At 44.5% G+C, this 25,587-nt stretch overlaps 1 protein-coding gene across 2 annotated transcripts in view; it reads right to left on the bottom strand.

The window, feature by feature from the left end:
* Positions 1-953: 953 nt before the first annotated feature.
* PDIK1L (PDLIM1 interacting kinase 1 like) overlaps positions 954-25,587 on the bottom strand; it is a 230,143-nt gene continuing 205,509 nt past the window's right edge. The window contains exons 1-4 of one of the 2 annotated variants that reach the window (XM_082247176.1): positions 8,121-8,196; positions 4,601-4,737; positions 3,135-3,430; positions 954-1,961 (exon numbers count right to left, since the gene is read on the bottom strand). In XM_082247176.1, the coding sequence (XP_082103302.1) occupies positions 1,227-1,961; positions 3,135-3,430; positions 4,601-4,685 (1,116 nt within the window). In that variant the 5' untranslated portion in view covers positions 4,686-4,737; positions 8,121-8,196 and the 3' untranslated portion in view covers positions 954-1,226. Of the gene's footprint in view, positions 1,962-3,134; positions 3,431-4,600; positions 4,738-8,120; positions 8,197-25,587 lie in introns of those variants that run through there. The other variant, XM_082247177.1, reaches the window with a different exon arrangement.

The raw sequence follows: 25,587 nt of genomic DNA, 5'->3' as shown, positions 1-25,587 counted from the left end.
CCACTCTTAAGAGAAGAATGGGGAAAAGGAAATAAATACATGCAGGAAAGTTCCACTATCAGCTTTTAATTGAAGTTGCCTCTATAGCCCTTTATAGCTTTATATATGTTAAAGGCTTACTTTAGTTTTTGTATGAGCTGGTGGACTGTAAAAGGTTAAGCTGGCATCATACTTTGGCTGAAACAATGACTACTTATTGGGCTCATTAACACCTTTCCACATTTCACTTATTTTCCATGCGCTTAAAGCAAACAAAACCAAAGTATAAGATTTACTGCAAAACTTGGAATTGGAAAATTATAGTACCAAGTTCAAATTTGTCAGAGTACTGAAATGCCTATTATCCTGTGCAGGTACATTTCATTCATGAAACACGTTTCTCTTACAGGCATGTATAACTGAACGAGCCATAAAGAGATAAACACAATTTAACCTCAAACACAAAACATTCATGTGCAATGCTGAAATATACCTTACAATATCTGTGAAAAAAATGAAACTGCTCCAAGATCCAAAGGCTCTTTACATCAAAGTGTCAGGACTACACAACCCATCCTTCTAAATCCCAGATATGGGCTTACCACAGAAAATCAGAACGGTATGCTCAGAGGTTATAGGCAAGTGTTCCTCAAAAGGCCAGATAAGAATAAAGCAGCCTTTTTTTTTTAACATATAACTAAACTAATCAAACAGCCATCTTATGAAGATGTCAAAAATGACAGCAAAAGACATGCATCTTTATGTATTAATAAATACACATTCAGAAGAACCCACGCAAAATTCATACAGCAGCAGTTGATCACATACATTCTTTGGGAAGTCCAGTAATCCCACTGGAATGTGCAATGTTAAAGTTCTAATCTACATCTACGAGATAGTAAATATGGTAGCAGCCCAGTTGGAGGTACGAAAAAAAAAAAAAAGGAAAACCTAGACAAAAAGGAACTATCATCTTAAATGGGATTTTCATGTTACCCCAGATGTGGTAACCCTTGCCAATTTGAATCTGCTAATCAGTAGAATGATCTATTTCAAAAAGGTAAGGAATGGGGCAGATAGCACACTAACATTTAATTTTATTCTACATCTACTTTCCCTCAGTACAAACTCTGTACTGTAAGAACTAGCTTGGCATTGTAAAAAAAAAAACAAACAAAGTCTACTTCCATTCAAGGTGCCCTGCGAATCTCAGCTCATTTAATTCTACTAAGACTTAGAAGTGGATGTCACGTTTCCCATGTATAGTCTCTGAAGGCAATCTGAATGAGACGTAGTTCAAGCTGAAAGGCATCTGGACGCTCCTGAGGGTTAACAGACAACATTTGTTGCAGCAATTGTTTCATGCGCCGATTCATGGTTTTTTTCTTGATGGGAATAGGAAGTTCCATCTTGGGATTCTCGAGCAGCGCTTCTCCCACTGGAACAATTTGTGCCCCCCGTTGAACATAGCCACCAAGCAATCTCTTTTTGGTGTGACTATCCAAGATGGTTAAGCGCTCAAGCATGGCCCACAGTATTACTCCTAGAGCAAAAATATCCGCTTTTGCCGTATAATGACCCTCCCACACCTCGGGTGCCATGTAGAAATCAGTGCCACAAGCAGTAGATAAAAAGCTCTTGTTGACACTGGCGGGTTCTTCGGGGTTCAAGCCTGAAGTAGAACATACTTTACTCAGCCCAAAGTCAGCCACCTTCAGGGTAGGTTCATCCATACCATCACGTGCTTTACACACCAGAATATTGTCGGGCTTTAGGTCACGGTGTATTATCTGGTTCTTGTGTAGAAATGCAAGTGCACTACTTAGTTGCAACATGAAACTGGTGTTGGTTCGACGACTTGGTCTTCTAGTTAAGATGTATTCGTTCATATCTCCTCCATCACAAAAATCCATCACGAACCATAGACAATAGGTACTGCGTGGGTCAAAGGCGATTTTGCCTTTTAGAGAGGTTTCCACCAACTGCAAGAAAAAAAATATAATAATTGGGAAATTAAGTTATTTAGTAATCACATGCACAGAACACTGAAGTTAAAAATAACCTCAATCTTCCAAACAATCAAAGTATGTAGAAAGGCAAACTTTTAATCACTCTAGCACAGAATACAACTAAAGTATTATTTATAGAACAAAATATATTTATAAATAATTTTCTCTAAAGTAAAAGGAAAAGTTAATTTTTTTTTATAGTCCTCATATTCACTTATTTATATGTTTAATAGAATACCATTTTAAAAGACATATAAAATGTAATGGATCTTACACCTACAAAGCATTTAATAAGCATTGTGCACATATACAAATGGACTCCCTGTAATACCCACATGGGTAACAGGCCTAAAATTTATAAATTCCTTAGTATACCCATACATGTGCTGGGTTTGCAGCAGCTGCCTCAGGCTATATTTGCGTGGGTGCTTTGCCATGGCGTGAATGGCAGCAGCAAGAATCTATCAATTACTGCTGTAGTTTTTGACATATGTGAGTGGCTAGCTGCGACAATCGAGCCCATACACTTCAATGACAGGTTGCTGATGACCACAGCTCTTCATGGCTTTTCACACAGCCAGCGATTGCCTGCGCTGATTGCTATTGGGCGCACTTTATGTGGATTCCTGCCGCTACCATTTGTACCTTGGCAAAATGCTTGTATTAATGTAGCCTTAGGCTGTTTCAGACCCAATGGAAGAGCAACTGTCTTGCGTATAAGGTGGAGCTAGCTTCCAGGGAAAATGAATGTCCATTCATACACTGGACAGAACACTATCACATTATAAAATGTTACTACCATGGATGCGGTCATCATACAACCACTATTACTGTTATGCATGATATTCAGAAACTCAGTTTAGACAATCATTCAGATTAAAAACAGGGAGACCAATGACACAGGTCAGACTACCTAAACCTGCTTTTGTGCCCAATTCTTTAAGTGCAATTATAATTGGCAATTATAGTATCTTGAAACAAGTGTACTTTATCACTTTTGCACTGGCAAGAAATAATATACTGTATTAATCTACTGAAGAGATTTTTATTCTAGCTTAAGGTAAAAAGTACTCTTTCACCAAATCAGTCCTATTTTTATATGTCAGTTCTGTAAACATTTATTAAAATTTTCTGCCTTTTCCTCACCGGAAGGTAAAGTGCTGAACTGGATCCATGTAACATGCGTTGAACTGTCCCATCTCTCTGCAGGACACACTCTTCCAAATGAATAACATTAGGATGTTGGCCTTGGATGCTGCTCAATGCCCAGAACTCCCTCAATGCCAATTCAACATTCTCTGGTGCCTGGCAGCGGATTTTTTTAACTGCTACTCGCTGGCATGTCCTGCGAACTAAGGCTTCGTACACCACTCCATAGCTACCACGACCTACTTCCTTTATCAGGTCATACTTAGGCTGACTACTGACCATCTTCATGCTTACTGAATGGGAAAGAAAACAATAGGTTACTTAAAAACACCAATATAATTTACTCAATATAATCTTCTCAATACTTAAAAATTGTTATTAAATACTTTCAACATATGTACAAATCTTACTTTCATTTTAGAGAAAAGTAAAATAAGTCATGCACTAATGTACAGTTCTTAGGTTACTAGTACAACCATACATATTCGGTAAGTACAACACAGAAAATGTGAAAATTACATTAACTAGAAGAGACAGAGTTAAAAATAGGTTAGGTTGCTTAAATATGTCCATTTAAAGTGGCCCTTGGAACCCGTAGCAAACCATCCAGGTGACTGGGCACAATTTTAATTTCCAGAGTGGCCCAGGAATCCCAAAACCTCAGGCATTCTGTTATACATATCTAACAAAAGCTTAGCCGGTCGAGGTCTAGCGCGCCTCCCATTTCCTGCTATCAAATACAGCACATGCCCATCATTTTAGTAGCCAATACACACATGCAGATGAACCAGAGTGCAACCCTTCCAGACTGATTTTCGGACAAATATATTTTACCACTACACACATACAAGTGTGCAAATTAAAATGAACCCATAATAAGCCTCAGCAAGTAAAATAGAACTGAAATCAAAGGTCTATAAACATGCTGCCAGTTTTGCTTTCGCTCATGATCTAACAGCCCCAGAAAATTTGATACAAATGCAGACTTTATGAAAGTCAGTATCTGGCACAGGGATAGGCATGAGCCAACCCCACCTCACATGACATTTGTAAGGTCTGGTGATAGGTCATTCAAGTGCTGCATTTTGGGAGAAAGGGTGGGAGTGTGCAGTTTTCCCAATACCCCTAAGTAACAGGTTTGACACAGGAATGTAGCAGTGGATTAAGGGGTGTAGGTTTTGCAGGAGCAGGTAACCTATAATGCATGCTGTACATCAATTTTCCTAGTGTCCTTGCTTTAAAAAAAAAGCCACTAAGTCATTTCTACAAGCTAGCAGGTATTCTAGATCTAGAAGACCAATTGCACTCAAAACGTTTTATTCCTTTTTTATATAACTGCTAATAAGTTACCACACCCTGATGCATTATACACTATGCAGAATAAATAAGCACTTGGGAAGGTTCAGAGTATTTAGCATATAAACATCTGAATGCAGACCAGTTTGTGAAAGGATTCATCTTACCTTCACTTGAAAAAGCTTTCACATCATATACATTTTCACCAGGAATTTTCAGTATCACACCACTGCGCCAAATAGCAGCTTGCATTTCGATTCGAATGAAAAGGTGCAATAACACCTGCTACATCTGTAGACAGTGACTGTGGGAAAATACAGTACATATTTAATTAGTTAAAAAAGCAACAAACAATTACATGACATAAGGCTAAATTCACAAAGTTACTGTAAATCGCCAGAATAAGGATTTTTATTTTCAAGAACGTGACAGCTAATATTTTCAGAATCCTTTGAGATTCGAAAAATACCGTCACATGACTAAAAAGATCCATATTTCTCTGTGAAAGTTTTGTGAATAAAACCTATTATGGACAATGTGGAAGTAGGCAAACCATTTTTAACATTTACTACAAGCATATAGATTAGCTAGTGTCTTAGTTTGGAGCACCTTACTACATACTGTGGTAAAACTAACCCATGGAACTATGCCAACTACAAGGCTTGGACAGAAAGATGCCCAGTTAAAATGGAGAGGTAATGATATAACAAATACACCTGCACAGTAGTGTGCTTTAAAAACATGCATAGTGCTTCACTTGCTTTAGGATTCCAAATCAAGCAAAGTCCCATTCATGTGAAAGTAAACATTCTAGGAGGAGGAGAGCCTGGTCACGTGATCTCTGCACCTATAAAATGGAACTAAACTCTTCAATATACTCATCTCCCTCTACCAGCGATACAGTGATTACATTCCTTGCCAGTCACCGACACCTGTTACCCAGATGCTTTTTTTTGGCCCCTTCATTGGCCAGCAGGGATAACGTCACCCTGCGCATGTGAACAGGAGTCGGTCATTCCAGAACAGCTGAAGTTTTCCAGGAGCTCAGTGTACATTCTGTAGAAAGCTGTGAGAAGACAGGTAAGTTTGTATTACTACAGAAGAGACATAGCAGGTCTTTTCTGCATTAAAAATCTGCCTACTACAATTTTCTAAAAACGGTCATGGACACTTCCATCTTCTCCTTGGCTGGGATTTTTTTGTCACTTGATTGGCTGGGCCAGGATGATGCCACTCCCACACATACGTATAGGAGTCACATAGTTTCTGCACAGCGCCATGCTATAAAATGTAGACTAAATTAGGAAAGTATACATTTAGAACAAACCCTGACAGCTAGAGAGAAGGATTTAGGGCAGAGGAAACCAATACGGTCGCTTCCATCATAAAAATATCCTACCAATCAGCCATTTTTTATTATGTATGTTTAGTACTGCTGTTACCCCCAGGCATAGCTGCCTTAAATCTATGTATTACTGTGTTTGTCCCAAGATAGGTGCTGTTAGATTAGAGACCACACTATAACAGGGATGAGTTCAGGAGTGTTCAGACGCTAGTCTGAACCCACCACCTAAGCTATCTCACCAGGAAGCAGCCACTGCCAATCATAAGCAAGCAAGACACACCCCCCCCCCCCCCACGGGCAGGCATATATGCCCCCCTTGTCCCCGCACCGGCAGGCACATATGCCCCCCTTGTATATGCAAAGCTGTGGGGCAGGGAATGTCTCAGCTGCTTCTGATTGGCCCAGTACAGTAACATCTTCCTGGTGGGATAGCACAGGTGGGTTTGGACTAGGTTCCAAACATGCCCAAGATCATCCCTAGTGTTGATGAAGCAGTGTGGCTTCCATGTTTGCCTGTAGGCTGATGAAAAAAAAAAAATAATAATAAATCTAACAGATTCCCCCATTCACGCTATACTATTCTGACAGCTGCAGCTGTCAGGATATCCTATAAGCTGCTATTTGACCCAACCATTTTTTTTCAATCAAAGGATGTTGGGCCAACATGGTCACACACACTAAGCGAATTACATCAAGGACAAACCAAAATCTGAACATTTTGCCAGCTTAAGGCCCCTTTCACACATGGGAGTCCGTCGGCGGACTCCGTTTTTCACAGCGGGGGGGGGGGGGGGGGATCAATCTGCCGATCCCCTGCTGAGCAGGCAGATGACAGCTCAGTCTCTGCGCTGTGTGCAGAGACTGAGCTGTCAGATCCTCGCTGTTCTCTATGGGGGAATCGGATGAGAACGGACCATCTGTTCTCATTCGATCCACTGAATGGATGGAAAATAGGGTTTCCATCCGTCCGGATTTGACGGCCCGGACCGGATGTCAGCAGACCTGTCTCTCCTGACATCCGATGCCCCATAGAGATGCATGGGGCATCCGTTCAGATGCACCTGAAAAACTGACAGGCAGATCTGAACGGTCCGCTAGTGTGAAAGGGGCCTAAAGGTTACGTTTACCTCTGAGAACATGCTACTCCCTCCGATCCCCTCCCCTGTGACAGTGGGTGGGGGATCCCCACACCCGCTGTCATAAGCTGAAAACAGCAACTGAAAAAGTCAGCATTGCGCCGATTTGGACAGTACCATTGCTGACAATAGGATGAGACTTGTCATGTGATTTGACCTGTCAAATAACATGACAAGTCACTCCAATGTGAAAGGCACAAATCAAACTGCACTGGCAAATCGCATGTATGATTGCACCGCACCAGTGTGAACCCAGACTGATTCGCAAAAAAAAAAAAAAAAAAAAAAGTCTGCATCTTTTCAACTTTCTATAAACTGGAGGAGGGCCGTCTTGCCAGTGCATCATTGGGGGACCAGCTACAAGAACCTAGAAGAGACAGCTATGACATCAGAAAGGAAGATGGCGGCACGGGACCTGGTGTGCGAGTAGCTGAGCAACAAGGCCAGATGATTCGGTGGCTCGGCATGTATGGTATTTTTAGCATAATGTAGGGGGAAAAAAATGTAAGCGGGGGTTAAAAGAAAAACCAACCCCAGGGGAAATCAAAGAATTTTCCTACACTACGTGATCTGTCTATACAAAAAAAAAAATCAATAAATCGTTTCATCAGATAATATAAATAATCTTTGTAGGCCTCAAATAAGCACACAAGGGGGATCAGCCAGAGAGAATAGCAAAAAATACAGCTAATCTCCATAATAAGGCATTAATAAATGTGAAGCATTAGAAGATGCAGTTTGTGACAAATCTGCAGAATTTTCTAGAAATTCCCTATAGCCTGTGACTGCAATCAGGATCCCCTGACGAGAAATTCCCTCATACACCAGCAGAAGCAGCAGGCCAGTCACACAATGTAGAGGTTGGACATTGTAGATCTTTTGTCTAGAAAACACGACCAGGAAGAGCTGGGCAGCTCCTAATTACTGTACTCCACTATTCTCCTCAATACACACCTGACTGGAGATATATCACCTCCAGCGATGCAGATCATCTTACAAGGAGCCTACGCCACAGTAATGTGAGTGCACCTTATTGTTCAAGCATTCACCACACGTTTTCATACAATGAAGACTCAATTCCCTTTCCTTATAGAACAGCAGGGACTCGAACTGCCCTTTAGTAAGGTGCTGAGGACAGGGGCCTGCGGTCGCACAGGATGTCAGATACGTGCGCCGCTAAAAACAAGCCATTTTCAACGCTCTCACCTCAGCTTTTCTCTCCTGTGGCCGCCGCCATTTTGCATCGCGCGCGCCCACAACAAGCGCGTGCACCGCGCATTACGTCAAACAAAGGAAAGCCGCGCATGCGCGGAGGGAAGGGGTACGGCGTGATCTAACGGTAGGAGTTGAGGCGGTGCGGAGCGGAGATTTGCCAGGGACCGGTGCCCATAATGTGATAAGGATCGTGACTTCACCAAGTAAAAGGAACTTTTTAACTGTGACTTCAGGAACGGCGTTCAGAGGTCTTTAACCACTTATTACAGCCTATTTCTGACACGTTTACAAGTTACAAATCAGCATTTTTTGCTAGAAAATTACTTAGAACACCCCAACCATTATATATATATATTTTAGCAAAGACTCCGGAGAATAAAATGGCGGTCGTTGCAATATTTTTTGTCACTTGGTATTTGCGCAGCGGTCTGTCAAACGCAATTTTTTGGGGATAAAAATACATTTCACTGCATTTTAAAACAGTAAAGTTAGCCCAGTTTTTTTGTATATTGTGAAAGATGTCACACCGAGTAAATAGATACCTAACATGTTACGGTTTAAAATTGCGCACACTTGGGGAATGGCGACAAACTACGCCACTTAAAAAACTCCATAGGCGAGGCTTTACATTTTTTTAACAGTTGCCAATTTAGTTAGAGAGGGGATCTTTTTCTAGAATTGTTTCTCTCACGCTGGCAGTACCTCACGTGTGTGGTTGGAACACCGTTTTCATTTGCGTATGCATTCTCTTTCGCGTGTGAGCTCACGGCGACGGGACGCTTTTATTATTATTTTATTTACATTTTTTTTAATTTTAGCACTGTTTTTCTTTAAAAAAGAAAAAATCTGGTCACTTTTTTTGGTGTCACAAGGAATGTAACAGTAATAGGCAGTGACAGGTGCTCTTTATGGAGGAATCGGGGGTCTAAAAGACCCCCAACCCCTCCACTGCACTTCAATATATTCAAAATGGCGAAATCGACATTTTTGAATACTGTCCCTTTTTTAAATTAAATTAAGTAAACCGGAACTGACTTTGTGACACCGCTTCCGGGTTACTACATTTGAGACCCGATCAAAGCTGAATCCGGCTTTGTTCGGGACTCCAAACAGCCGGCGGATATGCCGACTGGTTGCTTGGGTCTCTCTCGGGTCAGAGCCGCAGGATGGTAGGGGGACGTCCCCTCCCGCTCACCGGGATCAGGGTAATCTTACCGAATGGACCTGCCCGGGGGGCCCCACCTGCCCAGCGACCCAGCTCCAGCCAAGCATTATTCCCGATTCCATGTGCATCCCGCCGCCGAACTTAGCAGGTGGCAAGCGCCTGTTGACCCTGCGCTGCTGTCAGGCCACTTAGGCCGTGGAGGGGGAGCCCACAACTGCAGGAATGCCTGTCTGCCTCCACAGGAACAGGCGCGCACACAGGACAGTCGAGTCTGACTCCCGTCCGTGTGTGTGGTCACCGGACTCAGCCGCCGAACTTGGAAGCTGTCATTAGCCTGGCACTGCTGCACCAATAAATATCGCCTTATTTATAATTAGCATTTTTATCCTCATGGGTGATGTGTAGGCAGGGCCCCAGTGCACTGCATTGCCCGGGGCCCGTTAATGCTGTTAAGATGGCACTGACCGGGATAACAGCCGAGCGGCTGCAGAGCCGCATCGGCTGTTATCTCCTGAAAGTCGACTGCCAGCTCTAAAAAACGGTACCAGGTTGATGCCTGCATACTGGTACAACCACTTCTGCAAGCCGACGTACAGGTAAGTCAGTTTGCGGGAAGTGGTTAAGTTATATGTTGGGGCTAGGGCTGCCACCTCATCTCTTTAATCCAGGACACATATTAAATACACAGGTTCTGAGGCTGATATAATTCACATAAGGGTCCTTTTACGTGGGTTTTCCGCCCGGCAGACTCCATTTTGCTCAGCGGGGGATCGATCCACCAACCCCTGTTAAGCAGGCGGATGATAGGTCTGTCTCCGCTTACTTTACAGGGACAGGCCTGTCAGATCCCTGCTCTCCTCTATGGTAGATCGGATGAAAATGGGCCGCCTGTCTGTTTTCATCTGATCCCATCCTTCAGACAGATGGAAAATAGGGTTTTCATCCGTCTGGATTTCACGGATCGGATCGGGTGTCAGCGGAGATGTCACAGCTGACATCCGCTGCTCCATAGGGGTGAATGGAGCATCCGATCATTTCCACCTAAAAAACCGACAGCCGGACCTGATCGGAAAGCCCATGTGAAAGGGGTCTCAGGCAGTTTAATTACCACCTTAACCTCTTGCCAACCGCCCACTTCAGATATACTGCGGCAGGGCGGCTCGGTTGTGCAAAATCACGTAGATCTACGTGATTTTGTGTACGAGGTCTAGGCGGCGTGCACGCGCTGCCAGAGCCGCCCTTCTGCTGTGTTTAGACACTGCGGGAGGCAGGCTGCGAGAGGAGCGGCAGCGATTAGCAGCGATTACTGCTGGCCTCCTGCAATCGTCAGAAAAACTGACAGAAGACCCGCCTGCTTATGTAAACAAAGCAGACAAGTCTTCTGTCACACAGGCAGGGAAAGATCAGGAGTTTCAGCTAAGCTGAAACTCTGATTTCTTTGTGCCTGTCATAAACCCCCCCACAGTGAGTAAGCACCAACAGGCATACATTAACCCATTTGATCACCCCCAATGTTAACCCCTTCCCTGCCAGTGTCATTTATACAGTAACAGTGCATATTATTTAGCACTGATTACTGTATTAATGTCACTGGTCCCCAAAAAGTGTAAAAAATGTCAAGTAGGGGTCCGATCTGTCCGCCGCAATGTCGCAGTCCTGCTAAAAATGCTGATCACCGCCATTACTAGTAAAAAATTAAAAAATTCCAAAAATCTATGCCGTAGTTTGTAAACGCTATAACGTTTGCGCAAACCAATTAAAATGCGCTTTTTGGGATTTTTTTTACCAAAACTATGCAGCAGACTACAAATTGGCCTAAACAGATAAAAATAAATTCAATATTTTTAGATTTTTTTATTGGGAATATTTTATAGCAAAAAGTAAAAAATATGGCGTTTTTTTCAAAATTGGCGCTCTTCTTTTGTTTACATCGCAAATTTTAAAAACCGCACAAATACCACCAAAAGAGAGCTCTATTTGTGGGGAAAAAACATCAATTGTATTTGGGTACAGCATCACACGACCGCGCAATTTTTCGTTAAAGTAACGCAGTGCTGAATCGCAAAAAATGGCCTGATCATTAAGGGGGTAAAACCTTCCAGAGCTGAAGTGGTTAATGAGCTACAGAACCTGTGTAATTAATGTGTGTCCTGGTTTAAAGGGATGAGGTGGCAACCCTAGCTGGGGCAGGAGAATTGTACACCAGGATCTTGCCGCACTGGAATAGACTGGTTGTGTTTTAGCTGTTAGGTGTCTCTTTTACTAGTGCATAAAATACGTGAGAAGCAAACTGACCCAGGGGCGATTATCAGACTGTTTCCTGAGTCATGCTAAAAAGTCAGAAAATACTAAGTTTTTCCTAAACCCCATTGAAGTCTATTGGGAGGCAAGGGAAGCAAGGTCCATAAAGACATGGATAAGTGAGTATGGGGTGGAGGAACCTGACTGGTCTGTACAGAGTCCTGACCTTTTGGATGAATTAGAGCGTGGACTGCGAGCCAGGCCTTCTCGTCCATATCAGTGCCTGACCTCACAAATGTGCTTCTGGAAGAATGGTCAAACATTCCCATAGACTCACTCTTAAACCTTATGGACAGCCCTCCCATAAGAGTTGAAGCTGTTATAGCTGCAAAGGGTGGACCTACTCAATATTAAATCCTTTGGACTAAGACTGGGGTGCCATTAAAGTTCATGCGCATGTAAAGGCAGACATCCCAAAACTTTGCACAATATAGTGTATGTGCATTCTAAAGTTGCAGCAACTTCATTGTCGTTCATGCGCTAATTTGGTCTGACTTTAATGCAACTTGAGGCTCATAAACTTCAATGTAATCCCTCAAAAGTTGCATGAAAATTGTACCTGAATCCACCAGGATCAGTTGGCTTAGACCTGAGAGTCCTCAAAGGACTCAGTGAGGTTATACCCAGACCGGTATTCCTTAACCATATGGACAGCATACTGACGAGAATGGTACTAGCTGATTGGCAAAGGGCCAATTTAGTACCAATATTCAAAAAAGGGCAGAGACATATTCCTGGAAATGACAGGCCTGTCAGTCTATTATCGATAGTATGTAAACTATTGAATGGGATGATAAGGGACTATATCCAAGAATTTGCTAATGAAAATGGTATCATTAGTAGTAATCAGCATCTCAGTTTTTACTGATGACAAAAAAATAAGTAATACCTTCACAGCAGGATATAGAAACTTTACAAGAGGACTTCAATAAGATAATGGGGTGGGCAACTACATGGCAAATTAGGTTAAATATTGAAAAAATGTAAAGTAAGGGCTCTTTCACACGGGCGGTCCGATCAGATCCGCCTGTCAGTTTTTTAGGCGGATCTGATCGGATCCTCCATGCAGCTCTATGGGGCAGCGGATGTCAGCTGAGACACCTCTGCTGCCACCCGTATCCGATCCTGTCCATGAAATCTGGACGGATGGAAACCCTATTTTTCCATCCGTTCAGGTATCGGATCGGATGAGAGCGGACAGGCGGTCCACTCTCATCCGATCCCCCATAGAGAGCAGCGGGGGCTGTGACACCTCCCTCTCCGCACTGCAAGCGGAGACGGAGCTGTCATCCGCCGGCTCAGCGGGGATCGCGGATCGATCCCCGCTGAGCAGCACGGATCCGCCTACGTGTGAAAGAGCGGACCGTGTGAAAGAGCCCTAATACACTTGGGGGCTAAAAATATAAATGCAAGTTACTAGGGGAAAACCTCTGGGGGAATCCAGGAAGGAGAAAGATCTGGGGTTCCTAGTAGAAGACAGACTGAGTAATATCATGCAATGTCAAGCAGACTATTAGCATGCATTCAAAAGGAAATCTATTCCAGAGATAAAACTTTAATCCTGCCACTTTATAAAACTCTGGTTTGGCCACATCTGGAGTATTCTGTCCAATTCTGGTTACCAGTCTCCTCAGGAAGGATGAGCTGGAGGGAAGGGCAGCAAAATTAAGGGGACTGGAGGACCTCAATTACGAGAAAAGACTACAAGTACAAGTACAAGCACTAAATTTATTCTCTTTGAGAGGAGATATGATAGCGATATATAAACACTTCAATGGTGATCCCAGTGTAGGAAGAAAATTATTCAGTCTAAGGGAGTGTTGAAAGACACTGGGCCACTCAATGGGATTGGAGGAGAAGCGGTTGAACCTTAGGTTGCACAGGGGGGTTTTCACTGTCAGGGCGATAAGAATGTGAAAACTTTTCCACAATTGGTGGTGTCAGCAGGGAGTATTGATTGTTTTAAAAGACTCTTCTATGTACATCTCAGTGAACACAATATACAGGGATATAGAAAGTGATTATTGACATGAACACACATACACCAGTTACACAGGTTGGACTGGTGTCTTTATTCAACCTTGCCAACTATGAAACTTTGAATGTTTTACATGCAATAGTGGGTCTGACTAGTGACCTAGTGCAGAGGGGCAAGGCACATCCAAGCTGCACCCATCCAAAGTTGTGTCAAACTTGCTTCAAAGTTGCACTTCCATGTCGCCCGAGTTTGGAGTTCTGTGTGAATGAAACTTTACCAAAAAACTGTCTATGCATATAAGGGTTGCCTGTGGATAAAAACAAACTGCAGTTCTTACTAAAGTAAATTAGTTCTCTTGCTTTAGGTGTAGGCCATTTACGTACCCCCTGAAGCCTGACTGAGTACTCCCAGGATGTGGCTAAGTGGGGCCTAGTCCTTACTGCTCACCTCCTGCATGACAAGAGTGAGCTCTTAACCACTTCAGACCCGGAAAGTTTTACCCCCTTAATGACCAGGCCATTTTTGAGATTCGGCACTGCGTTGCTTTAACTGACAATTACGCAGTCGTGCGTTGCCGTACCCAAATACCATTGATGTCTTTTTTTTTTCCACAAATAGAGCTTTCTTTTGGTGATATTTGATCACCTCTGCAGTTTTTTGTTTTTTTGCGCTATAAACAAAAAATAGCGTCAATTTAAAAAAAAAAAAACAAAAACAATATTTTCTTCTTTCTGCCATAAAACATTCCCAATAAAAAAAATTAAAAAATCTATTTTTTTTTTCAGTTTAGGCCAATTTGTATTCTGCTACATATTTTTGGAAAAAAAAATCCCAAAAAGCGTATAATAATTGGTTTGTGCAAAAGTTATAGCATTTACAAACTACGGAATAGATTTATGGACTTTTTGTTTTTTTTATTAGTAATGGCGGCGATCAGCCATTTTTATCAGGACTGCGACATTTCGACGGACAAATCTGACACCAAGTGACACTTTTTGGGGACCAGTGACATTAATACAGTGATCAGTGCTAAATAATATGCACTGTTACTGTATAAATGACACTGGCAGGGAAGGGGTTACCACTGGGGGGTGATCAAGGGGTTAAATGTGTTCCCTATTTGTGCTTACTAACTGTGGGGGGGTGAATTTAACAGAGGCCCAGAGAGATCAGTGATTCAGCTTAGCTGAATCACACAATCTTTCCCTGCCTCTCTGACAGGAGAGACATCTTGGCAATATAGGGTGAAGTCTAAGGGCCAAAACCTTAGCATAAAGCTTGACATCTGTGTTCAATAAGGATATCGGTCTAAAATTGGGGGGAGAAGTAGGTTCTTTGCCAGGTTTGGGTAAGGTAACAACATATGCTTGGAGTAACTCCCCTGGCATGGAGGCAGAGGCCACAGCAGCCGCAAACATCAAAGCTAAGTGAGGGCTAAGCGTCTTTGCAAACTTTTTATAGTATAAGTTGGGGAGGCCATCAGGGCCTGGGGATTTACCGGAGGGAAGTGTGTGTATGGCCCGTTCCACCTCAGCTTTTGTAATTGGGGCATTCAGAGCTTGCAGGTGGGAGGGGTCAAGCGTCGGCAAGTCCACAGATGCCAAGAAATCTGAAATAAGTTGGTCAGTTGGTTGAGGGGTGGAAGGGTCATCTTATAGGTTATATAAGGATCCATAATATTTAGCGAATGCGTCAGCTATTTCCTGCGGATTCATGATTTTTGAGTTTGTGGTGGGGTCTAGGCGGTATGCAATTCTGTTTTGATGCGTTTGGCCTTAAGTTTATTTGCTAATACCTTCCCGGCTTTATTACCTGCCGAGTAGTGGGAGAGCTTAAGGGCTCTAAAATATTTGTCTTGGCTTTCAACCAGTAGATCCCTTAGATCCGATCTAAGTTTGATTAATTTTTGGGCCAAGCGAGGGTGGGGGGTATTCTTATTCAGGGGTTCTATGCGCTTGATCTCTGCCATGAGGTGGTCCAGCTGCCGTGCCCTCTGCCTCCTAAGCCGTGCACACATTTTAATAAGTATCCCCCGAATAAAGGCCTTGTGGGCACACCAGATCACCATGGGGTCAGAAACCGAACCCTCGTTGTGCAAAAAGTATTCCTCAAGATGTCGCTCTATCTGAGAGGCAAATTGAGGGGAGTCCAGCACCTGTGCATTCGCTCTCCAGAGATATGCTGGGCCCGGAGTACGAGCCTCCCGCACAGATATGGATACTGGGGCATGGTCGGACCACGTGATATTGTGAATGCTCGAGGTTTGAGTCAGTTGTAACAGACGCTTGTCAACCAGGATCATATCAATGCTGGAGTAGGTATTATGCCTTGAGGAGTGGAATGAATAATCCCGTTCCCCCGGGTGGTGGCATCTCCATACATCGAACATCTCCACCTCGTGAAATATGGACTGTAGGGCTGGAGGTGATCGCTTGGGTGAGGAGGAGATGTCCAATGAGGGATCTGCCGTTGAATTAGTCCCCACATACTACCAAAGAGCCATATTTATGCTTGTCTAATAATTGAAACATCCTCCGCCAGAAGCGTGTCTGACGCGTGTTGGGGGCATATGCGTTCAAAATCGTATAGGGGACATTGTTCAGTTCGCACTGCAGTATGAGATATCTTCCCAGTGGATCTGAAACAACCCTGTGTTGGGAAAAGGCGACAGAGTCTCTTACTGCTATCAGAACTCCTTTGCGTTTGCAGTTGTCCAAGGCTGTATAAATATGAGGGAAATTTCTGTGTGACAGTGTAGGGGCCGATTACTGCATGAAATGAGTCTCTTGCACACAGAGGAGATCACTTTTAAGCTGTAGAGCCTCACGCCACATAGATGCCCGTTTAGCAGGATGGTTGAGGCCGTGTACATTGAAGGAGGTGATCGTGACAGCCATCATTCAGGTGTATAGAAGGAGGTGATGTTACCTGATCCAGTACGTCTTCTCAGGGAGCACAGAGATATCTGTCCGTGGAGCCACAATGAGCGAAGAGGGCAGGGGCCTTCCGCAACAAACGTCCATGCGAGGTGTCTGTAGTCCATGGTTGTAATCTGCTGACCAAAAGGGGACAGGAAAAAAAAGAGAAACAACAAACAAAGGAGCAAAGGTGAAATGCTCGTAGTATGCGTAAAAAATTGAGAACAAACTCGTGAGCAGGTTTACTGCACATAATCATGGGGGGAGGTTTGGGTGGGCACTATGGCCAGACTCAGGGAGAGGGTCTTTGCACAAAAGCTTGAGGTGGCGACCCTTTGGGCTGCTTCTTCCCCTTTTTCTTATGGGTGACCGTTTGCCAGTCCTCAGACAGTGGGGAGATGCGACCGGATGGTCTTTGAGGGGTGTTGTCTAGGTCTGGGAGGAGACCCCAGGACTGAAGCAGGTCCAGGCCAGCTTGCATGGTGGTGACAACGTGGGGCTTGTTATTGTACGTGATCGTGAGCTTCACAGGGAACCCCCATCTATAGATAATGGAATGATTCCTGAGGATTTTTGTTAGTGGATGCAAAACCCTTAGTTGTTGCAGGGTGTATTGTGACAAGTCTGCAAATAGTTGAAGTCTGGAGTATGCTTCCGGGACAGGATCCCGCTTTCTAAATGCTGACATGAGGCTGTCCTTTACATGATAGAAATGTATCCTCATAATAACATCCCGGGGGATCTCCTCCGGTAGGTGAGAAGGTTTAGGGAGGCGATGAATCCTGTCAATGACAAGTTCAGACTGTGGTGTGTTCGGGAGGACCGCCAAGATAAGGTCTCGTGCATATTGGTCCAGGGCACCGGGGTGCACCGACTCTGGGACCCCCCTGATCTTGACATTATTCCTTCTCGACCTATCCTCTATGTCAGCCAATTTAGATTTGAGCTTGTCAATCTCATCCTCGTGAGTGTAGTGGGCATCGATCGGTTCATTGTGTGAAGCTGCAAACTCCCCCATCTTGGATTCAACCCTGTCCATACGTCCTCCTAGGGCCTGCGCCTCCACTTTGAATGCAGCAACACATTCCATCATATCTGCGTGCATGGAAGAACGCAGGGACATCATCATGTCTCTGAGTCTAACTTCAGAGACCGGCTTCTCGCTGGCAGGGAAGGTGTCTATGTTAGGGGACAGTTCCCGGGTTGTGTTAGTGGATGAAAGGTCCCCCTGGCTTACCTCCACGGCCGACATGTCCCCTGATAGTCTGGGCTTACTCTTGACAGGACTCCTGGACATCGGGGTGGAGGCCGCCGGGGACCTAGGTTGTCCCGCCTTCTGTGCCGAGGTGTGTGGAGGGCTAGGCGAGGAGTGAGATGTCCCGCTGGATGAGGCCGGAGATCCGCCGCCGCCGTCATCTTGGCTGCGCTGCTTGTCCTGGGCCATAAAGAAGTGCTGGAGCTGCCGTGGCTGGCAGGTATCCTTTTTCTTTCTGGCCATCGGTAACGAAGGCAGGGCGAGTCCAGCAATCACACAGGTAGGAGCAGGTCGAGTTTCGAGGTGTTAGGGGCGCCGATGGTGGTGGATTCTCTCCCTGGTCTGGCGGAGCTCTGTGCTCAGACGTCCATGCTGTTACGCGGCGGCCACGCCCCCCCAGGAGAGACATCTTGCATTCAAGACGGCTCTCCTGTCAGTTTCTCTGAAGATCATGGGAGGCTGGCGGCGATCGAGCCCGCTCCTCCCACAGTCTGGCTCCCGCTGTGTCTAATCACAGCGAGAGCGTGGCTCCAGGGGCGCCGCCGAAACCGCAGGCACGTAATCACGTAGATCTTCATGATTGTGCGCAGCCAAGCCGCCCTACTGCAGTAAATCTGAATATACCAGCAATAGCTTTCCTGATCGAAGTGATAGTGATGCCAGATCAGTGTACACCAGCAACAGTGTTCCCTATCACTGTCACACCAGTACAGGTGTCACCAGCCCAGTGTAAGCCAGCAACAGTGTTCCTGATCACAGTGTTAGTGCTGCCAGATTGGTGTAAACCAGCAGCAGCTTTCCTGATAGTGTAAGTGATGCCATACCAGTGAATGCCAGCAACAGTGTTCCTAATCACCGTCACACCAGTTCTAGGATCCCCACACCAATACAGCCAGAAACCATATTCCTGATCAAAACCACATCAGCCCTAGTGTCACCACTGCACCTAATCACTAGTGACACCAGTCACAATGTCACCAGACCAGTGTAGCTAGCCATTGTCCTTACTGCTGTCATAACTGTGTCAGTAAAGACAGACCAGTGTATGTGAGCAACAGTATTCCTGATCACTGTCACACTAGTGTAGGTGTCAGCAGCCCAGTTGCTATGGACAGTGTTCCTAATCACTGGCAGAAAAGTTCTAGGATTGCCAGACCAGTACAGCCAGCAACAGTATACCTGATTGACACCAAATCAATCAGTGTCACCAGACCAGTGTAAACTGGTACCAGTGACTTGATTGCTGCCACACCAGTGTCAACAGAGCCAATAAAGCTAGCGAAACTGTTCTGATCACTAGTCACAACAGTACCAGTGTCAGCAGAGCCAGTCAAGCCAGCAAAATGTTCTGAACATTGCCACCGTTATCACTAGAACCGCCAACCACTGTCACATATGTCCAACAAAAAGAAAATCAGGAGGCCTTTCATATTCTGAGTATGAAAAATGAGAAAGTTCAAAAAGCACTACACGTCAACCAGTGACATCCCCGTGACTTATGACTGCCCAGTTTGAAGAGCCAGTCAGAGTGGGAGAACAGGTTAAAATTGTTATTGACAATGCATGCATTGCTGGGAATGTAAATCTCCTGCCTCAGGAATGGTCATCTTTCTTAACTACATGCCGCCCGCCCGCCGTCATATTACGGCAGAGCGGAGCGACCATTATCCTGGGCCGCCGTCATATGACGGCGGCACTATAAGCAGGGCAGGCGCGCGATCGCGTGCGCGCCGCCCTGCACTGCCGGCGTCGGGGTGTCCCCGGGACACCCCCCGTCACCGGCAGGGGGGAAACAGCCAATGGGCATGGCTGTTTCCCACGTGATCGGCTGTGTTCCAATGACACAGCCGATCACAATGGAGGCGCCCACAAGATGACCGCGCATGCGCGATCGGGAGCGCGCAGCGCGGTCATGTCGGTGGCACTGTGTCACTGTCACTGACAGTGACTGTTTACTATGTGATCGGCTGTGAATCCATTCACAGCCGATCACAAAATGTAAACACAGAGCAGTAACTCACTGTTACTAGCTCTTCTCCCCTCATACAGTTTCCAGTATGAGGAGAGCAGAGCTAGAAATAGTGAGTTACTGCTCTGTACACCTGTAAAATGTAAAATCACAAAAATAAAGGTCCCCACACAGTCCTCAGCCCCCCCAATGTCACCCAACAGTCACCTCATCAGTGCCCAGAAATTGACACCCATAACGTTCACATGTGAGCGTAGCGATCGCAGGCAGAATCACCGCGATTCTGCCCGCAATCCGGAAATCATTGCAAATCGCGGGACGCCTGTGCGTTGCCCCTGATTTGCAATAGCACCCCAAACGCTGTGCGATGTTGCCGCCATTTCCGCCTGCCGAATCGCGGTAACATCGCGCAAACATCGCATGACGCCCAAAAAAGGTACAAGAGCTTCTTTGGGGCGTCATGCGTTGTTTGCGTGATGTTACCGCGATTCGGCAGGCGGAAATGGCGGTAACATCGCACAGCGTTTGGGGTGCTATTGCAAATCAGGGGCAACGCACAGGCGTCCCGCGATTTGAAATGATTTCTGGATCGCGGGCAGAATCACAGTGATTCTGCCCGCGATCGCTACGCTCACATGTGAACGAAAGTTCACCGGTCACCAGAGACTGCCATCAGTACCGCCGTGCACCATCGCCCGTCACCTGTCACCCATCGGTGACCATCGCCCGTCACCTGTCACCCCATCAGTCATCGTCACCTGTCGCCCCATCAGTCATCATCTGTCACCCTATCAATCGTCGTCACTTGTCACCCCATCAGTGATCATCATTTGTCACCCCATCAATCATCGTCACTTGTCACCCCATCAATCATCGTCACTTGTCACCTCATCAATCGTCATCTGTCACCTCATCAATCATCGTCACCTGTCACCCCATCAGTCATTGTCACTTGTCACCCCATCAGTCATCGTCACCTGTCACCCCATCAGTCATCGTTACCTGTTTGCCATATACATGCAACCACTTACTGACCGCCTAACGACTATATGCATCGCCATTAAAAGCGAAATACTGGGGTTATGGGAGCAGATAGCTGTCATAACCCTGGTATTTTTTTAAACGGCGGGCGGTCGGCTTTCAGATAAGGGTGGTCCCAGTGGCAGATTCGCCGCGGAATTACCCTTACGGTGCAGGGGAAGAGGTGCCCCCCCCCCCCTCCCGCCGCGTCCCAGACGTTTTCCCAGCTTACCGGACCCGCCGGCAGCGGGGAAAACTATCCAGTCCCGGTGTTGTAAAATTTTGTCGGACCCGTGAAAAAATCGGACCTCGTCACTTCCGGTGACAAAGCATCACAAAACAGCTGATGGGAGTCGTCCGTGCGCATGCGCAGAAGACATTTTTCGAGGTTTGGAAAAATTATAACAGAGAGCGGACAGCTGATTGAGAGGAGGCGGGGCTGAGGTGCGATGGAGGACGGAGGACACCGCCGCGTCATCGAGACATTAGGGAGGGAGGCACATATTGCAGAGCTGGCGGAGGAGGCGGGACGGAGGTGCGGCCGTGTAATATATGCAGGGCTTAAGCGACTCCTTCTGTTTTATTATCTTTAGTAATTATCGTATTATTTATCCTTCGAATTTCATTACATTTAGTATTTCTATAATACAAAATAAGAAATAGCAAATGTAATGAAATCCTAAGGATAAATAATACGATAATTACTAAAGATAATAAAACAGAAGGAGTCGCTAAAGTCCTGCATATATTACACGGCCGCACCTCCGTCCCGCCTCCTCCGTCAGCTCTGCAGATGACGCGGCGGTGTCTTCCGTCCCACCTCAGCCCCGCCTCCTCTCATTCAACTGCCCGCTCTGTGTTATAAGTTTACCAAACCAAGATAATGTCTTGTGCGCATGCGCACTTGAGACTCCCATAACCGGAAGTGACGAGGTCCGATTTTTTCACGGGTCCGAGAAAATTTTAGAACACCGGATCCTCAGAGACAGGAAGTCGAGTGAGGGCAAGATGGCCCTCACTCGACTCTATGGTCTTGGAGGACCGGAGCTACGTCAAAAGTCGTTGCCTAGCAACCGGTTTAAAGGGCCGTTTTTTTTTTTTGTTTTTTTTTCTTTCCTTTTTCAACAATTTTTTTTTTTTTTTCTTTTTTAGTGTAGTTGTGAGGTGTGAGGTCTTTTTGACCCCAGATCTCACAATAAAGAGTACCTGTCATGCCTATTTCTATTACAAGGGATGTTTACATTCCTTGTAATAGGAATAAAAATGATCAAAACATTTTTTTTTTAAACTGTGTAAAAATAAAAAAATAATAAATAAAATAAATAGGAAAAAAAAAAAATTAAAGAGCCCTGTCCCCGTTAGCTCGCGCGCAGAAGCATACGCAAGTCCCGCCCACATATGTAAACGGTGTTCAAACCATACATGTGAGGTATCTCCGCGATCGTTAGAGCGAGAGCAATAATTTGAGCCCTAGACCACCTCTGTAACTCTAAGCTGGTAACCTGCAGAAATTTTGAAAATGTTGCCTATGGGGATTTTTAAGTACCAATGTTTGGCGCCATTCTGTGAGCATGCGCAATTTTGAAGCATGACATGTTGGGTATCTAATTACTCGGCGTAACGTTATCTTTCACATTATGGAAAAAAATTGGGCTAAATTTACTGTTTTCTTATTTTTTAGTTCAAAAAAGTGATTTTCTTTCAAAAAAATTGCATTTGGAAGACTGCTGCGCAAATATGGTGTGATAAAAAAATATTGCAACGATCTCCATTTTATTCTCTAGGGTCTCTGCTAAAAAAATATATATAATGTTTGGGGGTTCTAAGTAGTTTTCTCGCAAAAAAAATATTTTAGCTTGTAAACACCAAGTGTCAAAAATAGGCCCAATCTTAAAGTGGATAAATGGACAACTTTGTGAAAAGGGCTACTTGGATGTTAGGCGCCTGTATGTGGCTAGGCTGTGTAAAAGTGTTACACGTGTGGTATCGCCATACTCAGGAGGAATAGCAGAATGTATTTTGGGGTGCAATTTTTGCTATGTACATGCTATGTGTTAGAAATATTGCATAAATGGACAGCTTTGTGTAAAAAAAAATGGGTTTTCATTTTCTTTCCACAGTTTTCAAAAACTTGTGGAAAAAAATGACATATTCAAAAGACTCATTATGCCTCAAAAATTATACATTGGGCTGTTTTCTTTCCAAAATGGGGTCATTTTATGGGGGTTTCCATTGTCCTGGTGCTCCAGGACCTTCAAAAGTGCGATAGGTTGTCAGGAAATGATATGTGTAATTTGTGCTCCTAGAATGCCGGACGGTGCTACTTGGATGTTAGGCCTCTGTATGTGGCCAGGCTGTGAAAAAAACTCACACATGTGGTATCGCCATACTCAGGAGGAGTAGTAGAATGTGTTTTGGGGTGTAGTTGCAAGTATACATATGCTGTGTGAGAGAAATAACCTGTTAATACGTCAATTTGTAAAAAAAAAAAATCTTAATTTTGCAAAGAGTTGTGGGAAAAAATTACAACTTCAAAGAACTCACCATGCCCCTTATTAAATACCTTGGAATGTCTACTTTCCAAAAAGGGGTCATTTGGGGGGTATTTGTACTTTCCTGACTTTTTAGTGTCTCAAGAAATGAGATAGGCCTTCAGTACATCAGGTGTGATCAAGTGTGATCAATTTTCAATGAATAGCACCATAGCTTGTGGACTCTATAACTTTCACAAAGACCAATTAATATACACTTATTTGGGTTATTTTTACCAAAGATAAGTAGCAGTATAAATTTTGGCCAAAATTTGTGAAGAAAAATTACTCATTTGCTAAATTTTATGACAGAAACAAAGAAAAATTTGTTTTTTCACAATATTTTCAGTCTTTTTTTATTTATAGCAAAAAAAAATAAAAAACCCAGTAGTGATTAAATACCATCAAAAGAAAGCTCTATTTGTGTGTAAAAAAGGACACAATTTTTTTATGGGTACAGTGTTGCATGACTGAGTAATTGTCATTCAAAGTGTGAGAGCGCTGAAAGCTGAAAATCAGTCTGGGCAGGAAGGGGGTGAAAGTGCACTGTAGGCAAGTGGTTAAGGAGCCACAGTGAAAGGGTCCTTTCACACGGCCGCTCCGTGTGTCCGCAAATCATCCCATCCGTTTGTAATGTAAGTGAATGGCACTGCGGGTGTCAGCGGAATACCATCCGCTGACACCCGATTTTCCTCCTTTCAGTTCTGTTCCGTTTTACGAATGGAACAGAACCCCATTTTTCCTTCCGTGTAAAAAACGGAAAGGAAGGAAAATCGGATGTCAGCGGTGTTATCCGCTGACATCCGCAGTGCCATATACTTACATTATGTCCGCATATCATCCGCAAACGGATGGGATGATATGCGGGCACACGGAGCGGATGACAGAAATGTCATCCGCTCCGTGGAAAAAAAAAGTCCCGCAGCGGACCTTTCACACGGAGCGGCCGTGTGAAAGGAGCCAAAGATATATAGTGGGTGCCTGGTACAAGTTGCTGATCCTTTTTGCCCTGTTTTTTTACACATGATGTTATTGACTTCTCTTTAGTTTGAAGGTCAACTAAATCTGGTAAGCAAGTTTGCCTCCTACCTCACAGTGGTGACGAGTGCCTTCCTATTTCTTCTCACAGCAGTTGGTGTGGGGACTTCTTTACCTTCTTCAGCTGGTGGACTTTACGTGTAGTGCTTTTTGGACTTTCTTGAACTTTTATGTGGCACTGCACCTTTTATGTATTGTAATTGTTTTATGGGTGTATATCAAACCTATTGGTGCTGGCAACCAACCAAACATTCTCCAGCCAAGCGCAGATAATATTGTGGTTTTTATGACAAATGAGAGTAGTGGGGAAGAGCTCTCACTGTCAGATTCAGATTCAAAATATGAACCAGTGGAAAGCAGCGGTTAGGGTTCACTACAAAAGAGTCAGGTGCCGTGAACATCTTGCGTAGCTGCAGCAGGCAAACACAAGTAATGCAGTACATCATAGTGAAGAGGCAAGCACCAGTAATGCAGCACATCCTGATGAAATGACAAGCACAAATAGCAGGGTGTTACATTAGCCACGAAGGTTAAGGGCCCATGCTAGTATCCCAGTGGCACCTTTAAATCCTTTGTGACTACCTTCTACTTCAGCAGTGCCTATTATCCCACATTTACAGCACATCCAGTCATTTTGGTAGAGATAGAACATATTACAGCTTTTCAGTTTTTTTTTTTTTCCAAATATAATTATTTTCTGGATCAATATAATCTGTATGCACAGTTGTATATTACCTGTAATCCCAATTCCATTTATGCCCATCCATATAAAGAGATTGTAAACCCCAGAAGAAAGAAAAAAAAAACCTGGAAGACAAAGGCATAATGAGCTAGTATATATCTCATACTAGCTCATTTTGAAATACTTACCTTCAAACAAAGCCCTACCAGCGGCACCTGCTCACCGCTGAGACGGCTGACATCTTCCCCGGTGTTTCTTCTGGGTTCGTGGGCTCCGGCGTGGTGAGTGGCCAAAGCCACAATGAGGTTGCTCCCGCTTGTGGGAGCCGCTGTTTACGGCAAGGGCTCTGAAGGTCCGGCACGGTAAGGCAGACCTTCAGAGCGCATGTGCCGATGATGTCATTGACTGCATGCACTCTGAATATCTCCTAAACTGTGCAAGTTTAGTAGATATTCACAGTACCTACAGGTAAACCTTATTATAGGCTTACCTGTAAATACAAGTGGTGTAACAGAGTTTACAACCACTTTAGTTTGAAGCCCATCACAGTTGAGAAATTTGAAATCTTTCTTGACTTTACCCTAAATATGAGACTCACATA

Source organism: Pelophylax lessonae (genome assembly GCF_965119305.1).
Source record: "Pelophylax lessonae genome assembly, chromosome: 2".
NCBI lineage: Eukaryota > Metazoa > Chordata > Amphibia > Anura > Ranidae > Pelophylax > Pelophylax lessonae.
Note: the sequence above shows the minus strand (reverse complement) of the source record. Positions and strands in the feature narration are given on the sequence as shown.